The sequence below is a fragment of the Anas acuta genome, chromosome 5 (assembly GCF_963932015.1).
Source record: "Anas acuta chromosome 5, bAnaAcu1.1, whole genome shotgun sequence".
NCBI classification, from domain to species: Eukaryota; Metazoa; Chordata; class Aves; order Anseriformes; family Anatidae; genus Anas; species Anas acuta.
The window spans coordinates 3,876,407-3,902,345 of NC_088983.1; the positions used below are offsets into that span (position 1 = coordinate 3,876,407).

Consider the following 25,939-nt stretch of genomic DNA (forward strand, 5'->3'; position numbering starts at 1 on the left):
GCAACTCCTGATACTGGAGGGCCCCTAAAGCAACAGGGGTATGGGATGGTGGCCAGGTACCCGTGTCCCTTGTCCCCAAGCTGGGCATGGATCAAGGCTCTGACCTCCTTTCCCCGTGACCCCAAAGACCCCCACTCAGCACCCTGACTTTGCGGGGCGTTATCCAAACCCTGCCCCACATCTGCCAGCTCCCTGCGGGTGCTTGTTTCCCTTTTTCCTCCTTCCTAGCCGTATCCGTACCACTCACCCCATGCACACCAAAAAGATGGAAGCCACAGGGCAAAGCCCCAAACCCACCCCCTGCCCCTACAACCCCCCCATCGGCTGCACCCCGGGCGTACAAAGCGGCCTTAAAAAAATTAAAAAAAATAAATATATGGGGAAAAAAAAACACCCTTCCTTGCGAGACGAAGCAGGGCTGCTCTCCTCCACCCCAAAAAAAAACAAAAAACCCCCAAAACCCCCCAAAAATCCGCCGCCGTTCCCCCGCTCTCCGCTAGATGGAGGCTTCCTCCAGCCTCCTGGACGCGTGGAGGCTGGGAGGAAGGGGGGGGGGGGCCACAATCCAGCTTGGGGGGGGGGTGGGGGCGACTTTGGGTTCGTTTCTCATTTTTTAGCATTTTTTAATTATTTTTTTTTTTGGGGGGGGGGAACTCCCCCGGGGAGTAGGGGATGGGGGGGGGGGGAAATTGCGCGCGGAATTGGGGGGGGGGGGGGGGCAGAAAAAAGGCGCGCCCCCCGCAGAGGCCACGCCCCCTCGCTCTATGACGTCACCGGTATGCAAATGAGCGGCATGTGGGGAGCGGGGGCCCGGCGCGCCGCCGGCCTCAGTCTCGCGCCGCGGAGCCGCCGCCGCTCGCGCCCCGCGCCCCCCTCCCCCCCCCCGGCCTTCCTCCTCCTCCTCCTCCTCCTCCTCCTCCTCCTCCCTCCCAACCCCCCCCCCCCCCCAAACCATGGCTCGGCCCCCCCCGCGCCGCCCCCCCCCCTCCCCGGCCCCGGCCCCGCGTTGAGCGAGGTGAGTGTTGTTTATTTTTTTTTTTTGGGGGGGGCAACTTTTTTTCTTAAAAAAAGCGTTATTTTGGTTAATTTGGGGGTTTTAGGGAGGTGACGTGGTTTGGTGTGGTCGCCCTCCCCGCTAAAAGGAAAGGGAGGGGGGTTTAGGCACCCCCCCACCCTGCCGTGGGGAGTGTGGGGAGGGGGTGCCCTGGGGGGGGGGGGCACAAAATAGGGGGGGGGGGCGCAAATTTTGGGGGTCCCGGGGGTGGGAAACAAAATGAGGGGGTCCTGGGGGGGGGCACAAAATGGGGTTGTCCTGCTGGGGGGGCACAAAGCAGGGCTGGAGGAGCAGGAGGCTGCGGTGCCTGGGCTGCTGCGGGCCTTCCTCCTCCTCCTCCTCCTCCTCTTCCTCCTCTTCTTCCTCCCCCCCCCCTTGCTGACCCCCCCCATTTCTGTTCCAGGTTTGAAGCCCCCCGCCGCAGCTCCAGCCCCGCTCCGTGCCTTGCCCACTCCTCGCCGCCCAGCCAAGGGCCACCTCCGCTCACGCAGCCTCCGCCGGCCTCCTCCTTTTTTTTATTTTTTCCATCCCCCCCCCCACTTTTTGACCATTTCCACCCCCCCCCAACCCCTAAACCACCTCGGGGACACCCCACCGCCGCTCCCCAGCCAGAAGAAGGTGGAAAAAAAAAAAAAAACCCACGCCAAAAACCCCGCAACCCCCCGCCACCGGCCCACCCTCGCTCCGCCGCCGAGATTTTTCCGCCTCCGAGCCCGGCGCCGAGATCCGAGGAAGGGGCTGGGGGGCCGGAGGCTCCCCCCTTTATTTCTCCTCTCCCCCCTGCCCCTCTCACCATGATGTTTCGAGACCAGGTCGGCGTGCTGGCCGGCTGGTTCAAGGGCTGGAACGAGTGCGAGCAGACTGTTGCGCTGCTCTCCCTGCTCAAACGCGTGAGCCGGACCCAAGCCCGCTTCCTGCAGCTCTGCCTCGAGCACTCCCTGGCAGACTGCACCGAGCTGCACATCCTCGAAGGGGAGGCCAACAACCCCGGTGAGTCCTCGCTCCGAAAAAAATAAATCCCCCTTTTTACGCCTTTCCTTATTTATTTCCCCCCTTTTCCGACGCTGCCTCGGTCTCCGCTCGGTGTTGTAACGCTGCCTTAAAAAAAAAAAAAGAGGTTTTGGAGCCAGGGCTCCCCACCATGACTGCACCCAGGGCTTTTTCCTCTCTTACGTTTTAATATTCAAACCCACCACGGCTCCTTTCGGCTGGGCTCCGCGCTGCGAACTACTCCAGGCTATTGCGTGGTGGAACTACGGTAGCATGAATGATTGGTGCCTTTGCTTTTTTTTTTTTTTCTCTTTTTTTTTTTTTTTCTGTGTTTTTCTTTTTTTTTTTTTTTTCCAACCCCCCTTCCTCCTTCCATGCAGTTTCCTGTGCAATAACCAAGTCAGGTCACGTAGAGTCTGGATTTTCTCGGCTTCTTTTGGCCAACGTGGCTCGCTCGGCTCCCTGCACCACGGAGCAGCGGCCCCGGCGCCACCTCAGCCCAAGTGGTATTTTCGCAAGCCCTGGGTTCTCCTCGATTTTATTTATTTATTTTCATTATTTTATTATTTTTTTTTTGGAAATGCGGCGATTTCGATTTCATCACTCGGATCCTGTTTGGACGCATTTTATTTATTTATTTATTTTTTTCCTTTTTCCTGCGGCTCTCAATACCCCCCTTGTGTTTGAGAAAATCCGAGGCGACTGCTGGCTGCTGCGCAGCGAGCTGCGTGCTTACAGCAGCGCCTTTGGCGCACGGAAAGGGGGGCTGCAGAGGGCTGAAAACGCCCCCCAAATCCTACGGGTTGATCTCGTGTTTTGGGGTGTGGGATATCCCGGGCCAGCCGTGCTCCTTGGCGGTGTCTGCGCCGAGATGGGAGTTGCTTTAAACACGAGTTTCTGAAACGTGGAGGAGGAGGAGGGGAGGGTGAAACCTGCCTGGGTGTTGGGTGGCTGTTCCCCAACACCTAAAAAATAAAGGAAAAAGGGAAAAAAGAGCCTTGCTGCAAAGCATTCCCGCTGGTCAAATCCCCTCGTGGGGCCGGCAGCCCCCGTGCTGCTGCGTGTGTGGAGTGTGAGTGGCCAGCGAGGCGTTTTGGGGCTTTTTTAGGGCTTTTTTTGAGGTGGTTGGAGCTGGCCCCGCTGTGTTTGATGACGAGGTCCCCGGAGGGGAGCAGGGAGCAGGAAACCACCCCGGGGCGAGGAGGGAGAGGAGCTGGAATTGGCCGTGTTGCCTTATATAGCTCTGGGGAATGAGGCAGGAATGCCGCGGGGCGCGTTTCGGGCACTGCTGCTGCTCGCAAACAGCCCAAGGGCCGCAGCTCGGCCGCTGGGCTGGGGATGGAGAGCCCTGCTGCTGCTGCCTGCCGGGCCTCCAGCCCTCCCTGCACCTTCCTCCTTCATCTGCATCGTGTTTTTATCGTTCCGATTTTATTTTGGATGGAGCCACGTCCCCGAGGTTCCCCGGGGATGGTTTGCGGAGATCCCAAATCTTGCTGGTGGTCCTCTTGTAGGGGCTGTGGTGGCTCCCACCGAGCTGTCCTGGGCGTTGGGGACGCGGTGATGTGTGATGGGATGGGGCCACGTGTGGTGGGATGGGTGCAGGAGCTCAGCACCCATGGGTGCCTTTATAAGCGGCATCACCCTGAGCCAAGCGGTGCCGCTCGGAGCGCGCCGTGTGGATCTGATTTAGTGGACCAAGCGTCCAAATTGGCTTCAAAAGCGGGTTTGGTGCGGGAAGGGGGTTGGTTTGTACCACTGGGGAGGTGCTACCGCGTGTCTGCCTCCGAGGAGAGGCGTCTTGTAGGATCCCTGAGTGTCCCTGAGATGTGGCAGCGCAGCGCACGGCCACCTGAAACCCCGGTGCGTTAAAATTCGGGGCTGCGAAGGTAAAAGGGGAGTAAGGAACGGATGCAGGAGGGGAAATGTGCAGCTTGTGGCCTCGCCGAGGTTTTGTGGTTCACCTGGTGCACGCTGTGGGTTGCTGTTGATTCGGTTTGAGTGTGAATGCTCTGCAGGGGTACGGAAACCGTGGCACCGATGCGCAGAAATAGGAGCCGCAGGTGTTCTGTAGCACAGGGGCTGCTCCTGCCCCAAAAAAACACCTGTGGGGTTTGGGCATCGTGCAGCCAGCCCCACTGGAGGCAGCGCTGGAGCTGCTGTGGCCTCTCAGCTCCTGTAATTCCTGCTGGAGGTGCCCCAAAGCACCCAAACACCCGTCTGCATCCCCCAGCCCTCGGTCGGAAGGGCGCTGAGCTTTCTTTCCACCAGATTCCAGCTCCCCCGCACGTTAAGGCCACAATCTTGATTTCCTTTCAGCAGGCTGTCGAGGGCCGCAGTGAGAGCACCAAAACGCCCCAGATTCCTCGTCCCGGCGAGGGCCGGCCGGAGGAAGAGGCAGGGGTAATGCCTTTAATTAGACCAAGTGATGCAGCTGGAAAAAATGGCCAAGCGGGAAGGTGCAGAAGCTCAAAGGAGGGCTTGTGTGGTTTATTTTTTTTCCAGCTGCTCTAATAAAAGGCATTACATGTTCCTGCAGACCTCGGGTACCTTTAGGTGGCTGCGGCACCAGCCCTGCGGCTGCTGCTGCTCCCCTGGCTGCGGGCTCCCATCGGAGGCAAACACCGTGGTGTCCCCACAGCGGCCCCCACCCGTGGAAAACCACCCCGGGGCACAGCTTTGGGGTTTTTTCTTGGCTTTGCTGTGGTGCTGGGCTCCGGTTTGAGTGCTCTTGGGATAGCCTGGGTGGAAGCACTGCACTGGATGGGGTGGGAGGTGGCGTCTCCTGTGCCCCCCGCACCCTTGTGTCTGTGTGGGGAGGATGTCCTTACAGATCGTGGTCTGCACTTGCAGTATTCTTTGGAATTATTTGGGGTTTTGATTCTTTAAAGGTGCTTTTCCAAGCGCCAGAGGAGCTGTGGGAAGCACTTGGCTGGTGGTGGGTGGGCAGCACGCTGTGAGCTGGAGCCCTCTTTGCTCTTCCCTCCCACGAGTTGATGGGACCTAGAGGAGGCACTCCTGGACTCGTGCTTAACCCTTCTGCGTTTTAATCTCTTGGCTTTTAATCTCCTGGGCTGCTTGGCGAAGTGTTTTGGGCATCATTGCGGAGCAGAGTCAGAGAATCCTGTCTGATCTCTACCCAAAAGCAGCCTCCTGTGCATGTACCTTGTGCTCGTGCTTGGATGGAGAAGGGCTGTCCCCCAAGAGGTGGGTGCAGGAGGGCGAGGAGAAGCTGTGCCGGGCATCTTCTGAGGCTTTCTGGTGGGTGGATGGGAGATGGCTTTACATGGGGAGCTGAATAAGGACAAACTGTGCAGCCATAAGTCCAAATAATCAAATTGGCAAATGCATTTATCCTCAAATGGGATTACGTGGGGGAGCGGGGAAGCCTCTCAGCCGGTGCTGGTGGGTGCTGGTTTTCATGGTCTTTGCCGTGTGACCGATGCTGTGTGCTGCTCTGGCTGCTCATTTTGTCCATCTTTTTGCTCAGGTCACTTGTTTTTAAAATGTTTGGTGCCCCAGTCAGCCACCTAAGACCCTTCGGGACCAAACCACTGTCACGATGCACCCGTTTGGTGGAGGGCTCTGCTTCGAGACCCCAATCTGTGGGTGGAAAGTGAAGGTGCTGAGCTAGCAGGCGGTGACAGGACCACTGGCCTTTTTCTTTCCAGGGTGCAACTGACCTGTAGCTGCTGCAGGAGGAGGAATTGGCTTTCCACCACCTAGGTTATTCCTCTTTTTTTTTTTTTTCCTTGCAAAGTTTTGCGCACCCTGACGCGGTCGGTGATGGTTTCTGGGGACCGAGCTGATCGTGGCATGAGTCCCCAGCTTCCTGCGGTTCCTCAGGCCCTGCTCTTCCTTCTTGTAATCTCCCATCAAAAAAAAAAAATAAATAACAAAAGAAAACAAAAACAACAAGAAAAACCCAACCACCATTATTAATTTAATTTGTAGCCCATGGACGCAATTTTTTCCAGGCTGGGAGTTATGTTTGCAATCAGTGTGACTCACTGAAATAGTAATTAGCGTGAACACTTGCTTTATTTTAAGATACATTCGTCAGTGCCTCAGCTCTCGGGCTTCGTGCTCGGGTCTAATGTTACGGCAGATAACCGTGAGGGAAAGGGCACCCCTCGCGCCGCCGGCGCCCCGAGCTGCAGGGCTCGGAGCCGGGAGCTCCGTGGGGCTCGGCTCCACCGGGGTGCAGGTGCTGTGGGATTGCAGCAGCCACCAGGCAATATTTTGGGGTTCCCACCCGGCCACCCCACTTCTTGCATGAATTCGGGAGGCCGGGGCTGAGCACGGCGGTGTGTGAAACCCTCGGTGCATGGGAGCAGGGCTCGGCACCGCGGGCTGCAGCTGGGACGAAGCCTTGCATGAATCATGTGTGCATGCGTGTGCGGCTGAGTGTGCATCGCCCCTCGCGTTTTCTCCTTCTATTTTCAGTGGATAAACAAGAGCTTTGCTTTGCCGTTAACTCTCGCTTTCCCGAGAGCTGCCCAAGGGCCCTGAGAGGTGCTGGAAGAGGGACATGGAGAGATCATCGGGTCCAACCCCATGCCAAAGCAGGTTCCTCAGAGCAGGCTGCCCAGGTGGGCGTCCAGACAGGCCTTGAATATCTCCAGAGAAGGAGACCCCACAGCCTCCCTGGGCAGCCTGGCCCAGTGCTCCGTCACCCTCACCGTGAGGAAATTCTTCCTCATTTTGGTGCAGAACTTGCGTGCGCCATTTTGTGGCCATTGCCCCTTGTCCTGTCCCCACAAACCATCCAAAAAGAGGTTGGCCAGACCCCTCTGTACCCCACACCTCAGGTATTTATGAGATTTATGTTCACATTAATGAGATTTCCTCTCAGTCTTCTCTTCTCCAGGCCGAACAGCCCCAGGCCTCTCAGCCTCTCCTCACGGGGGAGAAGCTCCAGGCCCCGTACCATCTTCGTGGCCCTCTGCTGGACTCTTTTTGGGAGATCCCTGTCCTTTTTATGTCCCTATAACTGGCAGGGTAGCTGTTGGCCACAGGTGTGTGGGCATTTCTTACCCTTCCCATGCAGGAGGCGAATAAGCAGCTGTAAATGAAGGGTTTATCAGCACAGGCTCCCATCAGCTGCCTGCCTCCCAGCCCTGCCTGTGTGTGGCGACCCCATTGCACGCTAGGGCTGTGTTGAAGATTTTGACAAAGTTGCCACACTTGTAGCATTTTTTTTTTGATTTTTCTGATCCAGCTTGCAGCACAGCACCTGGCCTGGGTCTTTCCAGGCTCGTGGCCCCTGTCTGTGGCGATTGAAGGCTCCTCTCACCTGCAGGCCCTCGCCTGGGCGACAGCCACGGCTCTGCTGTTATTAATTCCTCTGCCCTTTGCGGCCCTTTCTGGGCATACCCATTGCTGGGGCACGGTGCAGCTCGTGTTACACACGACTAAAAACCCCCAGGGCAGGAAAAAAACCTCCTGCTGGGCGCGTTAATGTGCTCGGACGAACTCACGGACATTTTACGTGTGAGCTATCGCCGGGATGGTTGGGGTGTGTGGCACCCGGGGCCAAGCCAGCCTCTGCCGCCGTCCCTGCGAGCCTCTCCTGACATTTGCAGGAGCTGGATGGGGCCCAGCGCCTCGAGCTGGCACGCCTGGAGATGTTACTGTGCGTAGAGCAGCGTTCATACTGCAAGCGGTGTCTGCAGGGCTCGGCAGCTTCGCTCTGTGCTCTGGAGCGAGAGGCAGCCCTGGGGGGGAAGCACAGGGCGCTGCAAAGCTCCTCTGTGCCTGATCCCCACCAGTAATTGCTTCCAGATTGCTTTTGCTTTCCTTTTTTTTTTTTTTTTTTTCTTTTTGGATGAAACTTCGTTCAGACAAACCACAAACCTGCCTGGCTTTTAACCTGTTAGTTCTCCTGCTCCTCGCGTCGCTGCCGGATGGGACAGAGGGGCCGGAGTTACCTTTGGTGGCTTTCTTGTAAGAAGTAATTGACCGGGTTTAGCACAGTGAAACACCCTAAAATCCCCTTTCCCTACTGCATTTTTATTCCTGTGTTTGCCAAGAGCAAACCCCAGCCATCATGGATCAGTTGTCCTCACCCTGGTTTTTGCGTCCCTGCTCTTTTGTCCCTCTCACTAACTGGGGGGGGGGGGTGATGTGGAATAAGAAAAACCACGACCTCGGTTGGTGTGGGGAAACTTGGCTAGTCACGCTCGTGCAAGCAGAACATAGTGTTTCTGCAGCAGCTGGACTCTACATTCATGCATTTCCCCGGGTTTTGTAGTTTTGTGTTTTTTTTTTTTTTTTCTGTTGGGATATTCCTTTTGCTTCTCTCGCAGCCAGCGTGTTTTCCTTTTTCTCCCTCTTTTTGTCTGTTCCCCTGTGAGCTCCAATCCCCCGTGGGGTCAGCTCGTGTTTTTTGTGTTTTTATTTTTATTTTTTAAAGAAATCTTGCAGTTCAAAAGAGGTGGGTTATTTTTAAAAGGAAAAAGAAAAAAGTCCCCAGGCTGTTTCCCTCCAGATAGTGTGAGCGTGGATGCGGTGCTGGGTTATAACCACCTGAGTGACCTTTTAAGATAAGAATTGTTATTGAGCACCGGTATTATGTTAAACTGATAAGAAATCTTTTTAAAAGAAGGAGAAAAAAAAAAAAAGGAAAGAAAACACCCTTCAGTAACCATAACAACGGACTCGGAGACAGAGGCGGGCGCTGGCGTCTCGAGGGTGTCTCCGTCAGGATCCCAGGGAGCTGCAAAACCTCCCCGGAGCTCGGGGTCGGTGCCGCCAGCGACACCCCCAGCTCGTGGGGCTGTTTCCATCGGTGCCAGCCCCCAAATTTTTCCCCGTCTACAGCAAATTGGGGTTGGAGTGGTGCCGGGCTCGGCCCTGTGCTGGTGAGTGTGGTGGGTGTGAGGGGAGGATGCTGGGGGGTGCTTTGGAGGATGCTGTTTGGGGTCCTCCCTGTGGGTACGAGGATGGAGCCCCCAAACTCGGGGCTGCTCCAAGGGTGCTGGGAACCTGGTGGGAGCGTGCACGGACCTGAAGCCTTCCTTTGAGCCCTGCTTTGTGTGTTTGCATGTGCCCATCCTGGGGGTGCTGGCAATTTTAAGCAGGATTCACACGTCTGCCAGCAAAGGTGGTCACGTTCTGTTGTCGCCGGTGGCTGCTGTGGTGGATGGAGCAGCAGAAAACCATCTGGGAGCCATTGTTTTTTCCTGCCACCTGCTTTCTGCCTTCCCCCATCCCCTTGCTTTTGCGTTGCCCATGTGTAGGTGGTGTCTGTGTGTCGTGAAGGTGTCCGTCCGTCCTCGTGGTGCCCAGGCGAGGCTGAGCCAGAAGGTGACCGGGCAACCAGCAGCAAAGGGCAGAGACCCTGGAGATCTGGAAGGAGAAGGCATAGGCCTGATATGGCAGAAAATACCCAAAATATTTTAGAACAAGGTCTTAAAATATATTTATATAAACCCACTTTGAATACCTATCAGCCAAAGAGGCAAAGGCGTGCGGCTCAGCGTGCTCGGGAAATCAATTACTGAAGCCCGGCTGGTTAAAAGAGTCGTCAGAGCAGCACGGCTTCGTTGAACGATAGCTCGTAGCGTGGCGTAAAGGTGTCTTCTTGGGCTGCACTCGCCAACCTTTCATCGCATTATCCCGAAGCAGCCAGTTGGAGGCTGAACGCTCTTTGTAGCCGATGTCAAATCTCGGTCAGCCGGAGAGCCTTTATAAATAAAGGTGGCTGCTGCATTCAGGCGGACGTGGATAAGAGCTGCTGTAATTCAGCTGTCCGCCTCAGCTAGCCAGTTTTTATAAATGACTGAGCAGAGATTCCACCGAGAAGGGGTATTTAAAGAGGTTGGGTTCCTAAAAGTGGTCTCTGCGCTAAGGAGCGAGCCTCCCCGGCCGGGACAGGTGGCCGGCACTGCCGCCCTGCACCCAGGGTTTGTGGTTCAGGCACAGCAAATGTTGCATTAATAAAACTTCTGTGCTGCAGTGCAAGAGGCCGCATTGATATTTTTGCAAGCTGTGCTTGAATCTTTATTTTATTCCTTTTTTTTTTTTTTAATTATTTTTTTTAAACGGGAGCGGGTGAGCGCTCGGAGATCTCTCTGGACGAGCCGCAGCAGCTGGAGGATACTGGTTTCTCTATGGAACGGAGGAATTTCATCAGAGCAGCTATTGTTCGGCTGTGTTCTCAGCGTTTTGGCAACTGTTCTTTAGATTAACCCTACAGAAAGGCGAGGGTGCTCTTTGCCGGGTCTGAAATAATTGCAAAAATGTGGGCAGATGCTTCTGCATTGTTAGAAGTCGATACTGGCGGCTAGCGGGGAAGCATCGTGTGGGATTAGAGAGCCAAGGAGCCGAGTTCTTTAAATCCCTCCTAAAGCCCGACTGGGTGTTTGCACCGATGCTCAGTTGTTTTCTGGGGTGTTAAAATAGAAACTGCCCGTTTCTGCCCCCCAACCCTGAGCAGTCGGGGCTCTCCGTGCGGATGCCTGTGGTGCTGCTGGGGCCTCGGTGCCTCCCGATGTCCGAGGATCTGGGTGATCCAGCTCCTTCCTGATGTCACGCTGTCATTTTGGTGGGTTTGGTCCCACCATTTATAGGATCAGACCGTGTTCTTCTGCGAGGACGTGGTCTGGTGGCCGAGCACGGCCCTGCTGAAGTCAGCGATGCTCTCGCTGAATATCCCGAGTGGGAAGGGACCCACGAGGAGCATCGAGTCCAACTCCTGGCTCCCCACAGGACCACCCAAAAACCAAACCCTATGTCTGAGAGCGGTGTCCAAACGCTTTTCAGCCTCCAGGACAGGCTCAGGGCCGTGCCCACTGCCCTGGGAGCCTGTCCCGGTGCCTGGCCACCCTCTGGGTGAAAACCTTTCCCTAAATCCTTGTGCTCGAGTTAATTAGTAACTCTGCTGGCAAAAGGCTCCGGGCTCCTCGCCCCAGGCCTGTGCAGCGTGGCAAGTGCTCCTTCCCGGCCTGGGCACGCTGCTCGTGGGCTGTTTGTGCTCGGTGCACGCGAGGAGGACGTGCAGAAGCTTGGCCCCAGCTGGATCTGTGCTGCCACCCACACCGACTCCCTAAAAACCCGTGGTTTGCCTCGCAAAAAGTGGTTTACACAGGCACCGTTACTCCGATTGGCTTTATTACACCCTACAAGATTACAAACATGGCTGGCAGAGAGGGTTACAAAGCGGTGATCTGGCTGCGTTTTAGGATTTCCTTTCTAGGTGTGCGGAGCCCTGTAATGTAAGCAGCGCTCATCCTTTGTTGTTGCCGGGTTCGCAGGGAGGGCTCGTTAAAGCCAGCCTGATTGTTCAAGCAAATGAGAAATGAATGAATTTAAAAGATGACTAAATGCTGCCACATTAAAGCAGTAGTCGTGATTTGCTAAGAGCCTAATTTTTTATTTTATTTTTTTTTTTTGGCGTGTGAACCTGGAGTAACAGGGCTGCGTTACCTTTTACAGGATTTAACAAGTCGCTCTAATTTTCTCTTAATGTTGCTGTGCCTCAAAATAATGCAGGGTCAGACTGAGCGTAACTAATTCCAGCTTGAAAGCGGAGGGCAGCCTGCTTCTCAACAGGCTTACAATTAGGGAAACGATCCTGCCTCCGAGAAGGCCCTTGCAGGAAGCGGATCTCTGGGATCTCTGTAAATAAAAACACACGCCTGGGGATTTTTTCTTTCCTTTTTTTGGGGAGAGCAAAAGGAGGAACCCTGCAGAAGCCCAGGTTATGCTTCGTTTTGCTCACTTTATTGTGTTTTTCACCCAGGAGGGATGGGAGCAGGGTCCTGAGAGCTTCTCGCAGTGGCTGGGCTTTTGGGGCGCGCTGGCTGGGAGCGTCCCCTTGGGGTGGAAATCCCAGCCTGAGCTCGGTGCCTGCGCGCTTTGCTTGGCAGCAAGGCCGTGTGCTGCTGCTCCCGGGGGACACGAAGGCAGCCCCAGCTTTTGCTTGCTGTTGGCACTAATTTGGGCAGCGAGAAAGTGCCTTGGGGTTTTGCTTTTAGGAATCGAGCGCGTCCTTACCGACGGCACCGGTTTTAGTCCCCAATAACTCAATAAGCTGAAGAATGCGGCAATATCTGGAATTAAATCTGTTCTTAATTGCTGGCTTATAAATGGCAGCGTTTCTCCAAATGGAATTAATTTATTACTTTTAAATTAGCGAAACAAGGCTCGGCAGCACAACCTCGGCAGTTAGCATCAGCGCGGTAATAAGACGCTTCCAAAAGGTGCGCTTGGCATTTGGAGCACATAGCGCGAGCTAACAACCCATAAACTGTGTCAAAATACTGCTAAGGTGGTAATTAAAACTTTAAAAATGCAGAAGAGATGCCTACCCTCCAAATTGTGACTTTTCAATGAAGCTCTTTCATAAAAAACATTGTTTCTTGCCAAAACAAATTCAAAGGCATTTTTGTAATTTCTTCTGGGGAAAGGAGGAGTGTTTACCCAGCCTTTCATGTTGGCTGGGCTTTTTGACTTGTATTTAAAAAAAAAAAAAAGAAGAAGCCAGTGCAAAAAGAGGCATTTTTCTGGATATGCCTTAAAAAGCTGCGCTGGCAGCTGCTGGGGATGAGTTTGGGGTTCAGGAGGGGGCTCTGCAGCGCCCCGGGACCCATTGGGGGCAGGAATCCCCCCGTGGGTTTGGGGACGGGCTGGGGACGGGATCCCCCGCTCGCCCTGCAGAGCATCTTCAGCAGTGACAGGCACCCAGCCAGCGCACAAAGCAGAGCTGCTTGCGGTATTTATAGTTTTCCCTTCTGATTCTTATCCTTCCAATTTTGGACACGTTTTTGACAGCTTTTACCTGCTGAGTCACCATTCAGCCCCTTGCACGGGAGCAGCTCCTGACATACCAGCTCCCCGAGCAGGCTCAGGCAACCGGCATTTAAAAATAAATCCTGCAAAGGAAATGTTGTTTTTTTTTTTTTTTTTCCTCTTTTTTAAAATTTTCAACTGCTTTTCCTGCTGTGGGCTTGCTTTCTTGTCCAAGATGGCTATTTCGTAGAAGCGATGCCTGGGAGGATGCCCTCACGATTTATCGCCGCAGCGCGGAGGAACTGGATGGTGAAACCAGATAACGGCACGACTCGGTGATAAGTGCATCCAACCCTGCAACAAACCCTCTGGTTTTGCCAAAGATGGATTTTTTTGGTGATAAACCACGACCCGAGCACAAACTGTTTGATTCTCGGCGCTCTGCTTAATAAAAACTCCCGGTGCTGGAAGCAGCCGTGGGAGAGGACTGGGTTCTCCGAGGGAAGCTCGGGTACCCAAATACCCCCCTTCATTTTGTTTTCAGTGCTTTCTGCCCTGAAAAAGCATCTCGGATTTTTTTTGGGGGGTGAGCTGGGGTTTTGTGCGTGGCGTGGTGACCGTTGGGGTTGGTGTCAGCCCCTTGCAAATTTGTGCACGCGTTGATCCTGTGGATAGGAGGGGAAGGCGTTAGGGTGTGCACGGCTGTTGTGTTCCTTACTCTGCCTGCTCACACAAATTCCCCTGTTGCCTTTCTCTGAGGAATACCCCAGAAATTGGTCATTCTGGTCTTATTTTACGTGAATCCCCCAGGCGGCTGCGTTTCACTGGCACACAGCCACTAGAGGAACGTTGTCTCTTGGGGAGATGTGCTCGAGCTTCATCCCTCGTGTTGTCCCACGTGGCCCCAACTTTGGGTTTTGCAGGGAGGAAATACGGGGTGTGCTTAACGAGAGGCAGCTGGGGAACAACTTCTGCCTGACAGCGAAGCTTTGGGAAAGAAACTTTGGGAAGAGGAGGCTGGGGATGAAGGGCAGCCGGGTCGAGCGGGGCTCCCGGCTGCAGTTGCTGGGAGATGATCGGGGAAGATTTATGCGCGAGGAAGCATTGGTGGGATTCCTCGGCCCGACTTCCTTCACCGAGGGGCTCGGTGGCAGACGGGAGCTTCCTGCCTCCACAGCAAAATGTAATTTCGGCATGGATATATTTAGGGTGCTGCAAGGCGCCACAAATAGCCCTGGGGCACTGGGGTCAGATCCGAGGCAAAGAACCAGCAGCTCATGCCTGGCGTTGGTTTATCGATATCCGAGTCTCATCCTGCACGTTATCTTTCCTTTTTTTGGGGGGTTCATCTTTTCCATATCTCATCGTTAAATGCCTTGGGGATATGCTGCCTCAGTCCACCAGTAAATCCATGACCCAAAATTCACCGGCCCAGCAGGAGCAGGCTTCAGGTGGGAAACCCCTGGGGTATATTTGCAGTCCTGGGGGCAATGTTTGACCCTTCTCCCCGCAATCCCCTCTTGTCACTCCCAAAGACAACAAGATTTGCTCTTTTTTTTTAAATCTGAATGAATAATTAAATAACAAATAGCTGTTCACTGCCTTCACATGAAGGAGGAACCCTGTCCTTTTAAACCCTTTCTATTAGAGATGGACAGTGAGCTCATTTCTAATCATGCAGCGACTCCCCAGTGCTTGAACATGAGGCTTCCCTTTCCCACTGCACGTCTCTGTGGTGATAGCATCCTCCAGCATATGGTTTTCTGAGAATTTCACATGTAGCTCAGCCACGTGGTGACACCCTCTCCATCTTCTGGGCGCGTGCTAGTCTAAAAATGGTCTTTTTTTAGTTTCCAGGATGCTTGTGAAGACTTAGTGCTAGGAAGGAAAACAAAAGGCCCACCAACACCAACAGTTCCTGCAAAAGAAGGTTTCTAAAAATGCCTCTCCTCCTAGCGAGGAGAACACATGTGCCAGGGTTACAGCACAAAAATTGTTGACGTGTTTGGCTAAATTTTGCTCAGGGATTTTCGGCGCTGAGGATTTCTGTGTTTTAACAGTTAGAAAAAGCTCCCGGAGCTGGGGGCCACGTGCAGTGCTTTTCCCTCCTGCCTTCCCCCCGGTGCCGCCCGGCTCTCTGGCACTGTCCCCAAGTCTAAAGGAAACATCTCATTGCTTTTGGGATGCCCCTTTGGCTGCAGGTATGCGGCAGAGAGGAGAAAAAAGAAGGGAAAGTCTTACTCTGTCTCACACTGCTGGAGCAAGGAGAGGCTGTGGAGATGTCGAGCTAGACGAAGGGGAGCACGGGGACGGATTCCCTCCCTCCTTCCACCCAGCTCTGGGTTTGGCTCTTGTTTCAAAGCTCCTCTCTCTGTTTTAAATTTAGGAGCCGGAGCATGCGGGCGGCTGGGGCCAGTGGCTGTGCCGTGGAGCAGGAGCAGGCATCTGCAACAGCAGGTGCTGCTGAGCCCGCTGCCTTCCACCACCCAAATCTATCACACCGGGGAAGAGAAGCAGTGCCGAGAGCTGCTCTTGCAGGATTTTGAGCTTCATGCTCCAGCATCCCCGTGTCCCATGGTGCAGATGTCCCCGGGTTGTGCTCAGCCTATAAATCATGCCCAGGGACCCGCTGGCAGCTCTCTGCCACCTCCTGGGGCATCCATGTGGGAGCCCGGGCTGGGACCACGGCTCCTTGCTCTGATATACCATCAGATCCCCTCCTGCCCTCGTGTGGGACTGCTGAGACCACTGTAGGATGGGGCACTCGGTGGTTGTCACCCCTGGGTGGTTTTGTCCTGATGAGGAATAAAATCGGGTCCGCAGTTTGTGGACTTGGGTTGTGGCTGGTTTCGACTTTGCTTCCTAGTCCTCTCCTCCTTATCTGTTCGTAAGAGGCAGATAATCTACCTGGCAAGGGTGCTGGGAAGCTAAATGAATTCACGCTGAGGTCTTTAGATAGAAAGCGCTGCAGTAAGCACAAAGTGGGGGTGTAGGCACGGTGCTGTACGGGGCTCAGATGCAGCGCGCTAACGTACGCACACAAATGTGCTGAGACCTTTCAGTGGAGCCTTAAAAATCGCCTGTGCCGTCGCAAGGGTAAATAGAGGAAGAATAATGAGCCCAGCGTTGCTCTTTCTGACCTCCACTTCCGAAGCAGGGCTGGCTTTTTCCTTTCGTTTTGTGCTTGTGTCCCTGCCGGGTGCTGCAGCCCTGTTGGGGATGGGCGCCTGGAGCACTGCTTATCGGCCTCTGTGGGCAGGGGGAAAAAAGAAGGTGCCCACCTGAATTTCCTTTTATTTATTTTTTTTGTAAGAATAGCTTAGAAGAAATGGTCCAAAAAATAAGGACTGAGGTGCCTGAGTAGCATAGAGGAACTTATTTCAATCACCACGTGGAAGCAGGGGGCTGCAGTAGCTTTGCTGGGCTGTGGCACTTCGTGCATTTCTTCTGCAGGTCGGTCACAGACTCACAGGGTGGTTTGGACTGTCAGGGAGCTCACAGCCCATCTAATCCCAGCCCCTGCCATGGGCAGAGACCCCTGCCCCCAGCCCAGGCTGCCCCCAGCCCCATCCAGCCTGGCCTTGGGCACCCCCAGGGATGGGGCATCCACAGCTCCTCGGGGCAGCCTGCACCAGGGCCTCACCACCCTCACTGTGAAGAATTTCTTCCTCATATCTAATGTAATACTGCCTTTTTTAGTGTAAAACCATCCCCATTTGTGCTGTCAGTATGCTCCCTGACAGAATCCCTCCTGAGCTTTCCCATAGGCCCCCTAGGTGAAGGGTGTAAGAAATGGCGACGGGTGGTTCTGCCTGGTGCTGGCCATACACATTCTGGCCAAAAATCTCACAGGACCCTCGGTTTCTCCAGCCTGCAAGAAGCATTGCTTCTTGTCGTGGTTCCTCATCAACACGTAGCTGCTGAGTGCAGGGGAAGGGGCTCCACAGCCCCTCCGTGCCCCTGAGCAGGGCTTTCCTCCATTTCCTCCTCACGATTTTACCCCAAACGCAGCCAAACTCCCACGTTTTGTGGGAGCTGTGCTTTATTTCAGCATTTCCCGTCAGCTTTATAAACCAGGAATCATCTCTCTGTGGTGGGCACTGCTCTCCTCTGGCCAGGACCTCATCCTCGCCTCACCAGCGGTGCCCCCCTCAGCAGCACACAGGCCTTTAGCAGCTCTGCACCTCAGGGCATGGCAGCTCCTGCTCCAGGAACACCACACCGGGGCTCATCCCACCCCATCCCATCCCAGGAGGGGACAGGGATGGATCTCAGCACCAGTTCTCCCCGTCCCTTGGGTGTCCCTATCCCGAGCAGGCTCGCGGCAGGCCCGCCTGCTTCGGCCGGGCCCGGCGGCTTTTCTCTCGCCAGGTCGAACGATAAAGGCCCCCTTGTTAAGGCGGGTTTTGCCTCGAGCTATGTTTCCACAGCTTTCAGTCTGTTTACAGAGTATTCAGACATGTAATTCCACCGGATCTGGCTGCTTACGGAGAAGGCTGGATTATTTGTGTTTCATAAATAAGGCCAGAAAATGCAAGGCCCGGAGCCCTGAAAATCAGCTCCGCCTCGCTCCTAATGGGGGCTTCTTTTTTGGTACCACTCTCCTGCCTTTTGCTCTTATTTATTTATTTTCATTAAGTATACCCCCTCCTTCCCTCTGTCCATGCCCACCCTGTTATCCACCCTCTCCCAAAACTCAGCTAAACCCTGTGAGCCAACAGCGTTGCTGTTAGCAAAGGCAAATCCGTGTCCCTGGGGAGCAGCGCCTTGGTGGCCCCCTGCTCCCAGCAGAGCTGGATCAGCCTTGGCTGGATCCTGCTGGTGTTTTTTCATACATCCAAGTGTATTTTGCTAGGAGCTGAGTTTGTGTGCAGTTAAACCTGGGCCTGAAGGAGGATGCATCCGTGGACTGTCGCGTGTGCCATTTGGTGGAGCTCATGGGGACTCGGCCAGCTTTCGCGCTCCCGTCACCTGTCACCTCTCCCGTTTGTCCCCCTGGCTGTCCCCAAACCAGCACAGGGCTCAGGCTGCTTTAAAGCAGCACTTCCACGAGCTCTGGAGCCCGCTGGAAGAGCGGCTCTGTACATATAAGCGAGCGGTTTGGTTAATTAGAGCTCCCTGGCCCTCTTCCAGCTGGACGTGGGCACCGTGGCCCTGGAAGCACGGGGTGGCATATCCTGGGGACAGGCACCTGGGCCAGGGCTCACACCCAGACCCTGCTGTGATGCTGAGAAATCGGCTACCCTAACGCCTTTTTTTTTTCTTCTCCTCATGAAAGGGTCTCTAATGGTAGTTCAGTGGTTTAAAGCACCTTGTAGGACTATTAACGTGAAAGCAGCGCTGGTACAAAAGCCATATGTGTAACTGAGCGTGGAGGTGTCAATTCAATTAGCGAAGTGCTTGGAGGGACATCTGTGAGCAGGCGGAGAGGCTTCCTTCCCTCCCTCCTGTGCCAGTTCCACCAGCAACGCGAGTCCTGCCCCTGGCTGACCCCGGCCAGGCTCGGTGTTGCCGTCTGTGAAAGGGGAGACGGTGTCACCAGCCTTCCTAGGGGGGAAATTTCTTCATCTTGGAAGGAATTGCTTTGTCCTGGGGTCTGGATTTGCATCCTGCTGGAGCTGGTGATGTGCAGGGCGAGCAGCAAACGACACGGGTTATTAGCCCAGCGCCCCGATGGGTGCTCCTGGCACCCTTGGGATGGAAATCCAGGAAGATAACAGGAGCTGCACCTATGTGGGAGCATCCTGCAGCCTGCTTGGTGCTGTGTCACCCAGCCCTGATGCCACATCTGGGCTGGGGTCGTCCCCTCAGGACAGGGCACGTGGCCAGCCCCGCTGATAACAGCAGTGTCGTGCCCTCGGCAGCCACTAGCAGACACGTAGGAAATAGTAGTAGTAGCACAGCCTGTAAAGTGATGTCTTTCTGGTTTAAACCCTCGTTTTCCAAAAATCTGCATTTCTGGGGGAATTCTTATGGACTCTTCTAATGGAAAACAGACCGAAGGACTTCGGTCTCGTTCTGGGGGAAGTCAACAAGTCCTTGGAGCTTGGCGTGCTGTCTCTGACTTTTCAGCCCAGCAATTAAGACAGATGCCCCATTTTGGAGGTATTGGCAGTGAGGAGCACCTGTGGTGTCAGGCTTGGTGCCTTGCAGCAGTTGGGGTGATGCTGGCAGTGCTCAGCACCTTCTGTTAGTGGGGGCTGCGGTGGGCAGGGGACGGGGACGGTCGGATGGAGCATCCACAAAGCATCCCATGGCTGTGAGCTGTTTAGCATCAGCCATATGGACCAAATTGTGAATTGTAGGGGAGCGATGCAGACCCTAGGGCTTGCTCACCCTCTGCCTTGATGCGCTGCTCCATCACAGCGCAGAGGCGAGGAAACATTTGGCTCCGTGACACCTTTGATGCCAGAGGCTTGCTTTGAAGCCGTGACCCTCCCGGAGAAGCTTCGGTGCTGCTCAGCTCCCAGGTTTCCTGTCTCAATTCATCAAGAGCGACCCACGAGCTGCACAAGCGGTGCAGTCTTCAAGTGGGCGACGTCCGAGAGGCTGCGGATGCTGACAATAAATCCGATCAGACTTCCATGCTGTTGTTTTAAATGCTCCGTGTGATGCTTCCGACGGCATTCTGACTTCCTTGGTAGGACAGCGGTAGGATCTAGAAATATCCGAGGCGTTAACCGTGTCTGCCTGTCTCTGCCTTCCCGTCCAAAGATAACAAGAGCCGCAGGCGAGCCCTTCCCCCAGAGCCGCCGGGCTCGTGGTGCTTCTCAGTGCATGTTTTGGCAGCGAGAAAATAGCCTCGAAGTACGGCAAGAGACAGAAATACGCCGCAGCATCGGGAATCAAACAGTCTCTGTGAGGACAGAGCGAGAGAACATAAAGATTTTTTTCTTCCTTTCTAAAGGCGTTGGGAGCAAAAAGCCTTTTTTTTTTTAGGGGTGGAGGATCGCAAAGCCCTCGCCCGGACCGGAGAAGTGATTCAGGCTGGCAGATTTCAAAATGAAAACACCACTGGGGAAAAGCTGACTTTTTAAGAACGACTGGTTTAAGAAGAAAAATCACCTTCTCTTTGCACTTTTGCTGACGTTATTCCTCAGGCTGTGTTAAGGACCTGAAGGCAGCGCCAACTTCTTGGCTCTGCCACGGGTTTTCGAGCCTGTTTGGGGCTGTGCTCTCCCTCGCCTGGTTCCCCAAAACCCCAAGACCTGCTCCTGTGCTCCTGGAAGATTTGTGTTCCCTTCTGCGCCCATCTCTATCAGAGCAGGCTCAACCAAAGCGTGAGAGGTGATGTTAATCAGGCTGGGTCGCTCTGTGATGAGCACAGGGAAGATTAAAAAACTTCTCTCCCTTAAAAAATAAAAACCAAACAGCCCTACATCCTGCATCCAGCTCACCTTTTCCAGCCCCCAAGCATCCCTCCAGGCTGCTTACAGGGCTGCTGGCTCCAGAACAAGCTGCCAGGCACAAACGGGGCATCGAGGGCTTCCCAGCTCTCTGCAAAGCTGGCCGGGCTCCACCAGGTACCAGCAACGCTTCCCTGGGGGCAAACCCAAGCACAGGCAATGAATAATAAAAGATGCATCAGCACGCAAGAGTCGTTGTGCTCCATTTTTTAGTGGATATTCAGTTTTTGCTCCAACTGTACCTGCTATGACCCTGGAGTGGTGACAGTAAGGTGCCAAGGGAGGAGGAGAGATTCCAAATGTGGCTAAGAAATGCCTGCTTGCAGTAGTAGTATTAATAACAATAATAAAGGTCAGATTTAAACAAGACCTCTGTAGTTTGGAGGAGAAAAAGCCAAGAGGCAGAGAAGAACTGCATGATGTGTCAGGGATGCCTTCAGCAAAAAATAAAATTTTAAAGGGAGCTGCTGCCCCTCCGCTGCCACGTCCCCGTGTGCTTTCCCAGGCAGTGTCTGGGCCCAACTGCATCCATCTGTGATTTGGCCTTCTGCAGAATGATGTTTTGGCCAATTTTTGAACCAAATCTTCGGTCTTTCGGAGGTGAGGAGGCTCGAGACGCCCGCGGGTTTTGTCGGATTCTCGGCGTGGCGCTGGAGAGTGCAGGCAAAAGGCGGGATGGAAATACACAGCGGGGCAGGTGAAAATTAAGAAGAGGTGAGATCGGTTCCTCCTGAAACCTCCAGACTCCGACCAGGAAGATCACCTGTTAAAAAATAATTAAAAAAAATAAGAAAAAAATAACAAAAGCAGGTAGTGAGCTTCACTCCGCTTACTTTTCCCGCACGTGTTTCACGGTGCCGAAGTCACCTTGTCGCTCAGCGCTTGGGTTTCCACTTGAGTGAGGTGTAACACATCCCTGAGTGATCCCGTAGTAAATACGGTGATTCATCCTTCCTGCCGGAGTGAAAAGGGGAGGTGGGGATGCCTGTTAAGCGCTGCACGTCCTGGAATGAAACGTGGAGGGATTCTGAATAACCTCCGAGTTCGCAAAGAGAAGCGCTGATTTTAGTGTCGAGGTGATATTTAATGGGAGAGCAACCAAAGGGACGCGCTCGTTTTTAGGCACCCAACCAAAAAAAAAAAAAAAAGGAAATATATAAAAAATAAGTTTAAAATAAAAGTAATTGGAAATTAATTGAAATTTAATTTTAATTAGGTGCCTGAAATTGGATCGCCTGGGTCCCTGGGGGTCCTATCGCTGTCTCTTCCCTTTTTTTTTTTTACCTTCTGTAAAGAAAATGCCAATTAATTTTGGAGAAGTGCTTTAAATAACTTCACGTCTGCCACCTGTTGCACGTCAGCGGGACTCAGACATTCGGGCGTTTGGGATCCCACGTGCAGTCGTAGCTACAGAATAGGAGGAGAAGCAGTTGGGTCTTCGCATCTCTGAGATGCCAAGTTTTACGTAAAAGCAAGAAAAATGGATCTTGTTCTGCGCTGGAATATCCCCCACCTGTGGGATTTCCTCCCACCTCTCCGAGCTCCCCCAAAGATGCGTTTTGCTCAAGAAGCACGATCGGCGGTGTTATTTATAGAAGAATTATTTGCACCCAATGTTCAGCATCCCAATGCCTTCACCTGCCTCCAGCCCACCTGGAACCCCCCTTGAATTTCTGCTCAGCCCTGCACCAGTGCTGTGGGATCAGGGTTTTGGGGGGTCCTGGAGCACCCCTACGCCCTCAGGACACAGACATGGGGTATGATCCCCACCAGGGATCCCCCCAAAAGCGCTGCCTTTGCTCAGAAACCCACCTCGGAGGCAGCTCCCTGTGCATATAGGGTGAGGAGCCCACCCCAAAAAGCTGCTGGAGCCCCGTGCCTCGGTGCTGCCGGCTTAAGGGAAGGCACAAGTGGCTGTTTAGCTGCATCTTACTCATTTTGCTGGTTTCCACATCTCGGCCGGCCCTGAAGTGAAATCATCCCTCAGCATTTAACTAATGGAAACTTGTTTTAGGTGCCAAGATAGGTCCTGCTGCCTCTGAAACTGTTTTTCCAAAAGCGCTGGAAACATCGTGCGGCCGCAGCTACCAGACGTGAGGCGGGGTGGAAACGTTCGAACCGAGCCGGGTTGCCTCTGATACCGATTTTCCAGAGATAAGGTTTGAGCCCCCCCGCATCGTATGGCAGCAGAGTGGGGCTTGTTTGTCCCTTCGGTCCCAAGGATTTGTGTTTCAAGCCAAATCATTTCATTTTGGCTGAGCGGAGGACCTCGGAAGATGAATGGATTTCTTCTGCCTGCTTTCCTATGCTCGCTCTCATTGTCAGAGCAACGTAAAAGCTCCTTGGAGTAATTAGGAATCTAGCCCTTCATTTTTCTTGTCTCTTTCCTTCCTTAAATCAGGGGGGAGTGCTCGTTCCTCCTGTCCAGCTCAGGCTGCACGCGAAATAAAATCCTCCTCGGTGCAGCTCAGGGCTGGGTAACGCAGTGCTTAACGCTGGCTTGAGCATCTGCCTTCCCAAACGTGAGAGTCGAGAAGAAAACTGATTTCTCTTTACTTAAAACAAGGTGTGTGGCTGCTCGGGTAGGGCTGAGGAACCCTCCGGGGCTCCCGGGTGCTGCGTGTACACGGAGCTGTCACGCACACTTGGCTGTTTGTCCTCGCTGCTAATTTAAAGGTCAAAGCCTTGGAGGTTTCCCAGTGTGCATCGTGTGCCGTGATTAGTTTTTCCATGCAAAAAAAAAAAAAAAAAAAGTTAAATTTGCCAGTAACGTTTAATTATTTTCCAATTAATTTAAGCTCTGCTGGAGGAGTTAGCGCCGGGCGGCCGCGGGGCATCCCCGGAGCGAGAGCCGCGCATCCCCTGGAGCTGCCTTGGGCATAGGGGCAGGACGTTTTCTTCTTCCTTTTGTTGTTTTTTTCTTAAAAACCAATTCAAGTTTCAAGTATGAAAGTCTGACGAGGGAAAATAATGCACCGGAACATTTGCTTGTGTTTTTTTTCTCCCTCCCTTTCCCTGTGCGTGCCTGTAGGGGAGAGAGAGGAGCACTGGTGGGATGGGGGCAGGCAGCAATGCGCCGGCTGCTTTTTGGGGCACCCAGGGGGTGGTGGGGTGGCTCAGAGGTGGGTCTGGGGGCTTTAACCTGACGTTGTAGGGATGGAAGCTCCTCAAAATGATCAGAGTTTGGTCTGCTGGTCCCCAGCAGCTTGGTGTTTGCACCGGGTGATGGGGAGGCTGGAGGGTGGCAGCAGCTCCGGCGGGATGGTGCCGCGTGCGAGTTCACCGTGGCGAGACGAGGGGAAGGGCTGCTTATCTAATGACCCCCGAAAGCTAATTATAGCAAGGAGCAGGAGTCGAAGGAATGAACTTTCTGGGCCTGACTCATCCCCTTTGCTCCTCTCTGGCAGCGCTGAGAGCGCAGTGGGTGGGAATGTCCCCAGAGATGCTTCCCACGTCTGACGGTGTCCTTGGACGCGGGGCGAAGGCTTCGCCCGAGCCATCTGCCCGGCATCCCTGGGGCTGCCTGAGGATGCTCTCGCCTTTGCTCGGCACAGGATTGCCCCGTGCTCTCTGCAGCCCCGGGAGAAGCGAGGAAAAAGCCCGTCGTCCTCTTCCCACCCCCCGCAGTTTTGGTATTTTCGCTCCGAAGGGAGCCAGAGGGTTTGTCTGGCGTGACCTCTTGCATAACGCGGGGCTGGAGCCTTCCACTCGGTAATTCCTGAGTCATGTCCCGGGCGTGTTTGAATTGGGCCATGTGCACCTAATTAGGGCAGAGCCTGCTTCCAAGGGGCTCCTTTTCAATGAACGCTGCTGAAAGGTGAGCTCCTGCCCCGAGGCAGCGCCGTGGCCGACCCCAAACCATCACCGGAGAGCCTCGAGCGAGAGATTCCCCATCGCCCATCCGATTTATCCCCAACTCCCATTTTCTTCACTTTCACCTGCGCCTTTCCGACCTCTCCCCCTCCTCATTAACCACCGGAGGAATTAAAGCATCGGATCGACCCCCCCGGAGCCGATTTCCGCCGCCGTGCTGCACAAATGGCTCGCAGTGATGTACCAGTGAAAGAATGCAGCTAACCGCTGTCGGCCGGGATCTTCTCGCGTCCTACGGAAACTCCACATTCTTCGGCCAGCTTGCGGCATGCCAGCACATTCCTGCTCCATGAGGTGGAAGCAATCCTGGTAGTGTGAGCTGTGATTTCTGTGACTGGGGCGGGGAAGCGCCGCTTTAAAAATACTCTTAATTATATTCCTTCTCGGCAACGCATCAGCGCCGTTTTTAGCCCATTACGAACGCTGCGATTTTTCTCTTAAATCACGCCTATTATCTGATTGACCTAGTTCTTATTGGATTTTTTATTATTTATTTTTTTTGCCATCGCGAAATGTTCTATTTTCAGGCACTTACAGCTCTTAAAGAAGAAGAAGAAGGAGAAGGAGGAGGGGGGAGAAAAAACAGAGCCTAGCCCTGTGCCGTGCCCATCCCGTCGGCACCTGGGGGCACGGATGGAGCACCGGTCCCTGGTGTGGCCGCAGCTCTGTGCTTCTCCTTCATCCCTGCCTTCATCTCCTTCATCTTCTCTCTCCACGTGCCGCCACCGCGTCCATCCCTGCCGGCTCCCATCTCCCAGAGGGGAACCAGGGCAGGGAGCAGGTCTGGGGTGCTCACAGAGATGATGAGGGGGGGATGTGAGAGCCTCAGCCCAAGAAGAGCTGTTCAGCATGTCACAGCACGAATTCCAGCTCTCATTTTCATGCAGAAAGAGCCAAAATGAGCCCAGGTAGTGGTGCCATCACTCACCCCATGCCCCAGATGCTGGATGCTGCAAGGAGCCAAGCAAAAAAATTAAGAAGCCCAGCGGTATCAGGCTCACTGCCCCAGCTGTTCTGGCTCTGCCACGATACCAGGAGCACATTTTTAGGTTGTGTTTGCCATGGATCCGGTGGCCAGCCCTAGGGGGCTTTTCCCTGGAAGCCACAGCTAAAAAAAAAGCCCTGCGGGGCTCCAAGCAGCCTGCTGGGTTTTTCAATGACCTGCGAAGACAAAAAATCCCATTTCTGGCGACGCAGCCCGTACTGATGTATTGTGAAACACACTGCAGCACAAACGTGCTCTGGTTTTTGATGTTTAGCATCATCTTTTCTTAGGAAACTTGTGTAACTGTCCAAACACACATATACACACATACATGTACGTATAGTCGGTGCTGCTCCGAGCTTTTTTGTCTGACCTCTTCTAGTCATGGGGATCTTGCCTGCTTACTTCTGCTCCTTGCAGATTCCTTCCCCAAAACCCTGTTTATCAGATAAAAATAATCAGGTGCTGGGTGTCCCTTTCCTGCCTGTGCCCTGGAAGCAGGGGTTTTTGGAAAGATGCTGATGGCAGGAGCTCGAATTTCTTTCCCATTCAACACGAGGAGGCTGGCAGGACGGACGCCCTTTCCTCTCCCCTATAAGCTGCTGCCTCACCTCTGCAGGCATGAAGATCTTCAAAAAAAGGGCAGCGTGGTACAAAGCATGTTGACAGGATAGCTACGAACCCGAACATATCCACTCCACGAGATGGAAAATCATTCACAAGTCCCCAGAGCACGGCACATGCTCCCGAGGAGCTGCTCCAGACAGGCTTTGTGCAGGGCAGACAGAGAGATGGGAGCACACCGTTTGCTCGGGAGTAAGAAATGGAAAAACCTCACCCCAACCCTTTAATAGCGACTCCTCTGGATTACATTTTTATTGACTTGTTTAAAATACGACG

General features: G+C 54.0%; 1 protein-coding gene across 5 annotated transcripts in view; it reads left to right on the forward strand.

The window, feature by feature from the left end:
- Positions 1 to 995: 995 nt before the first annotated feature.
- The window catches only part of SAMD4A (sterile alpha motif domain containing 4A), a 71,813-nt gene continuing 46,869 nt past the window's right edge, over positions 996 to 25,939 (forward strand). For 2 of the 5 annotated variants that reach the window (XR_011096720.1, XM_068682318.1), the window contains exons 1-2: positions 998 to 1,015; positions 1,458 to 2,044. Coding sequence is in view for 4 of the 5 variants with exons in the window: in XM_068682318.1 (XP_068538419.1) it covers positions 1,849 to 2,044 (196 nt within the window). In the remaining variant the exon portion in view is untranslated. Of the gene's footprint in view, positions 1,016 to 1,457; positions 2,045 to 25,939 lie in introns of all 5 variants that reach the window. The other 3 variants (XM_068682321.1, XM_068682322.1, XM_068682320.1) reach the window with 3 other exon arrangements.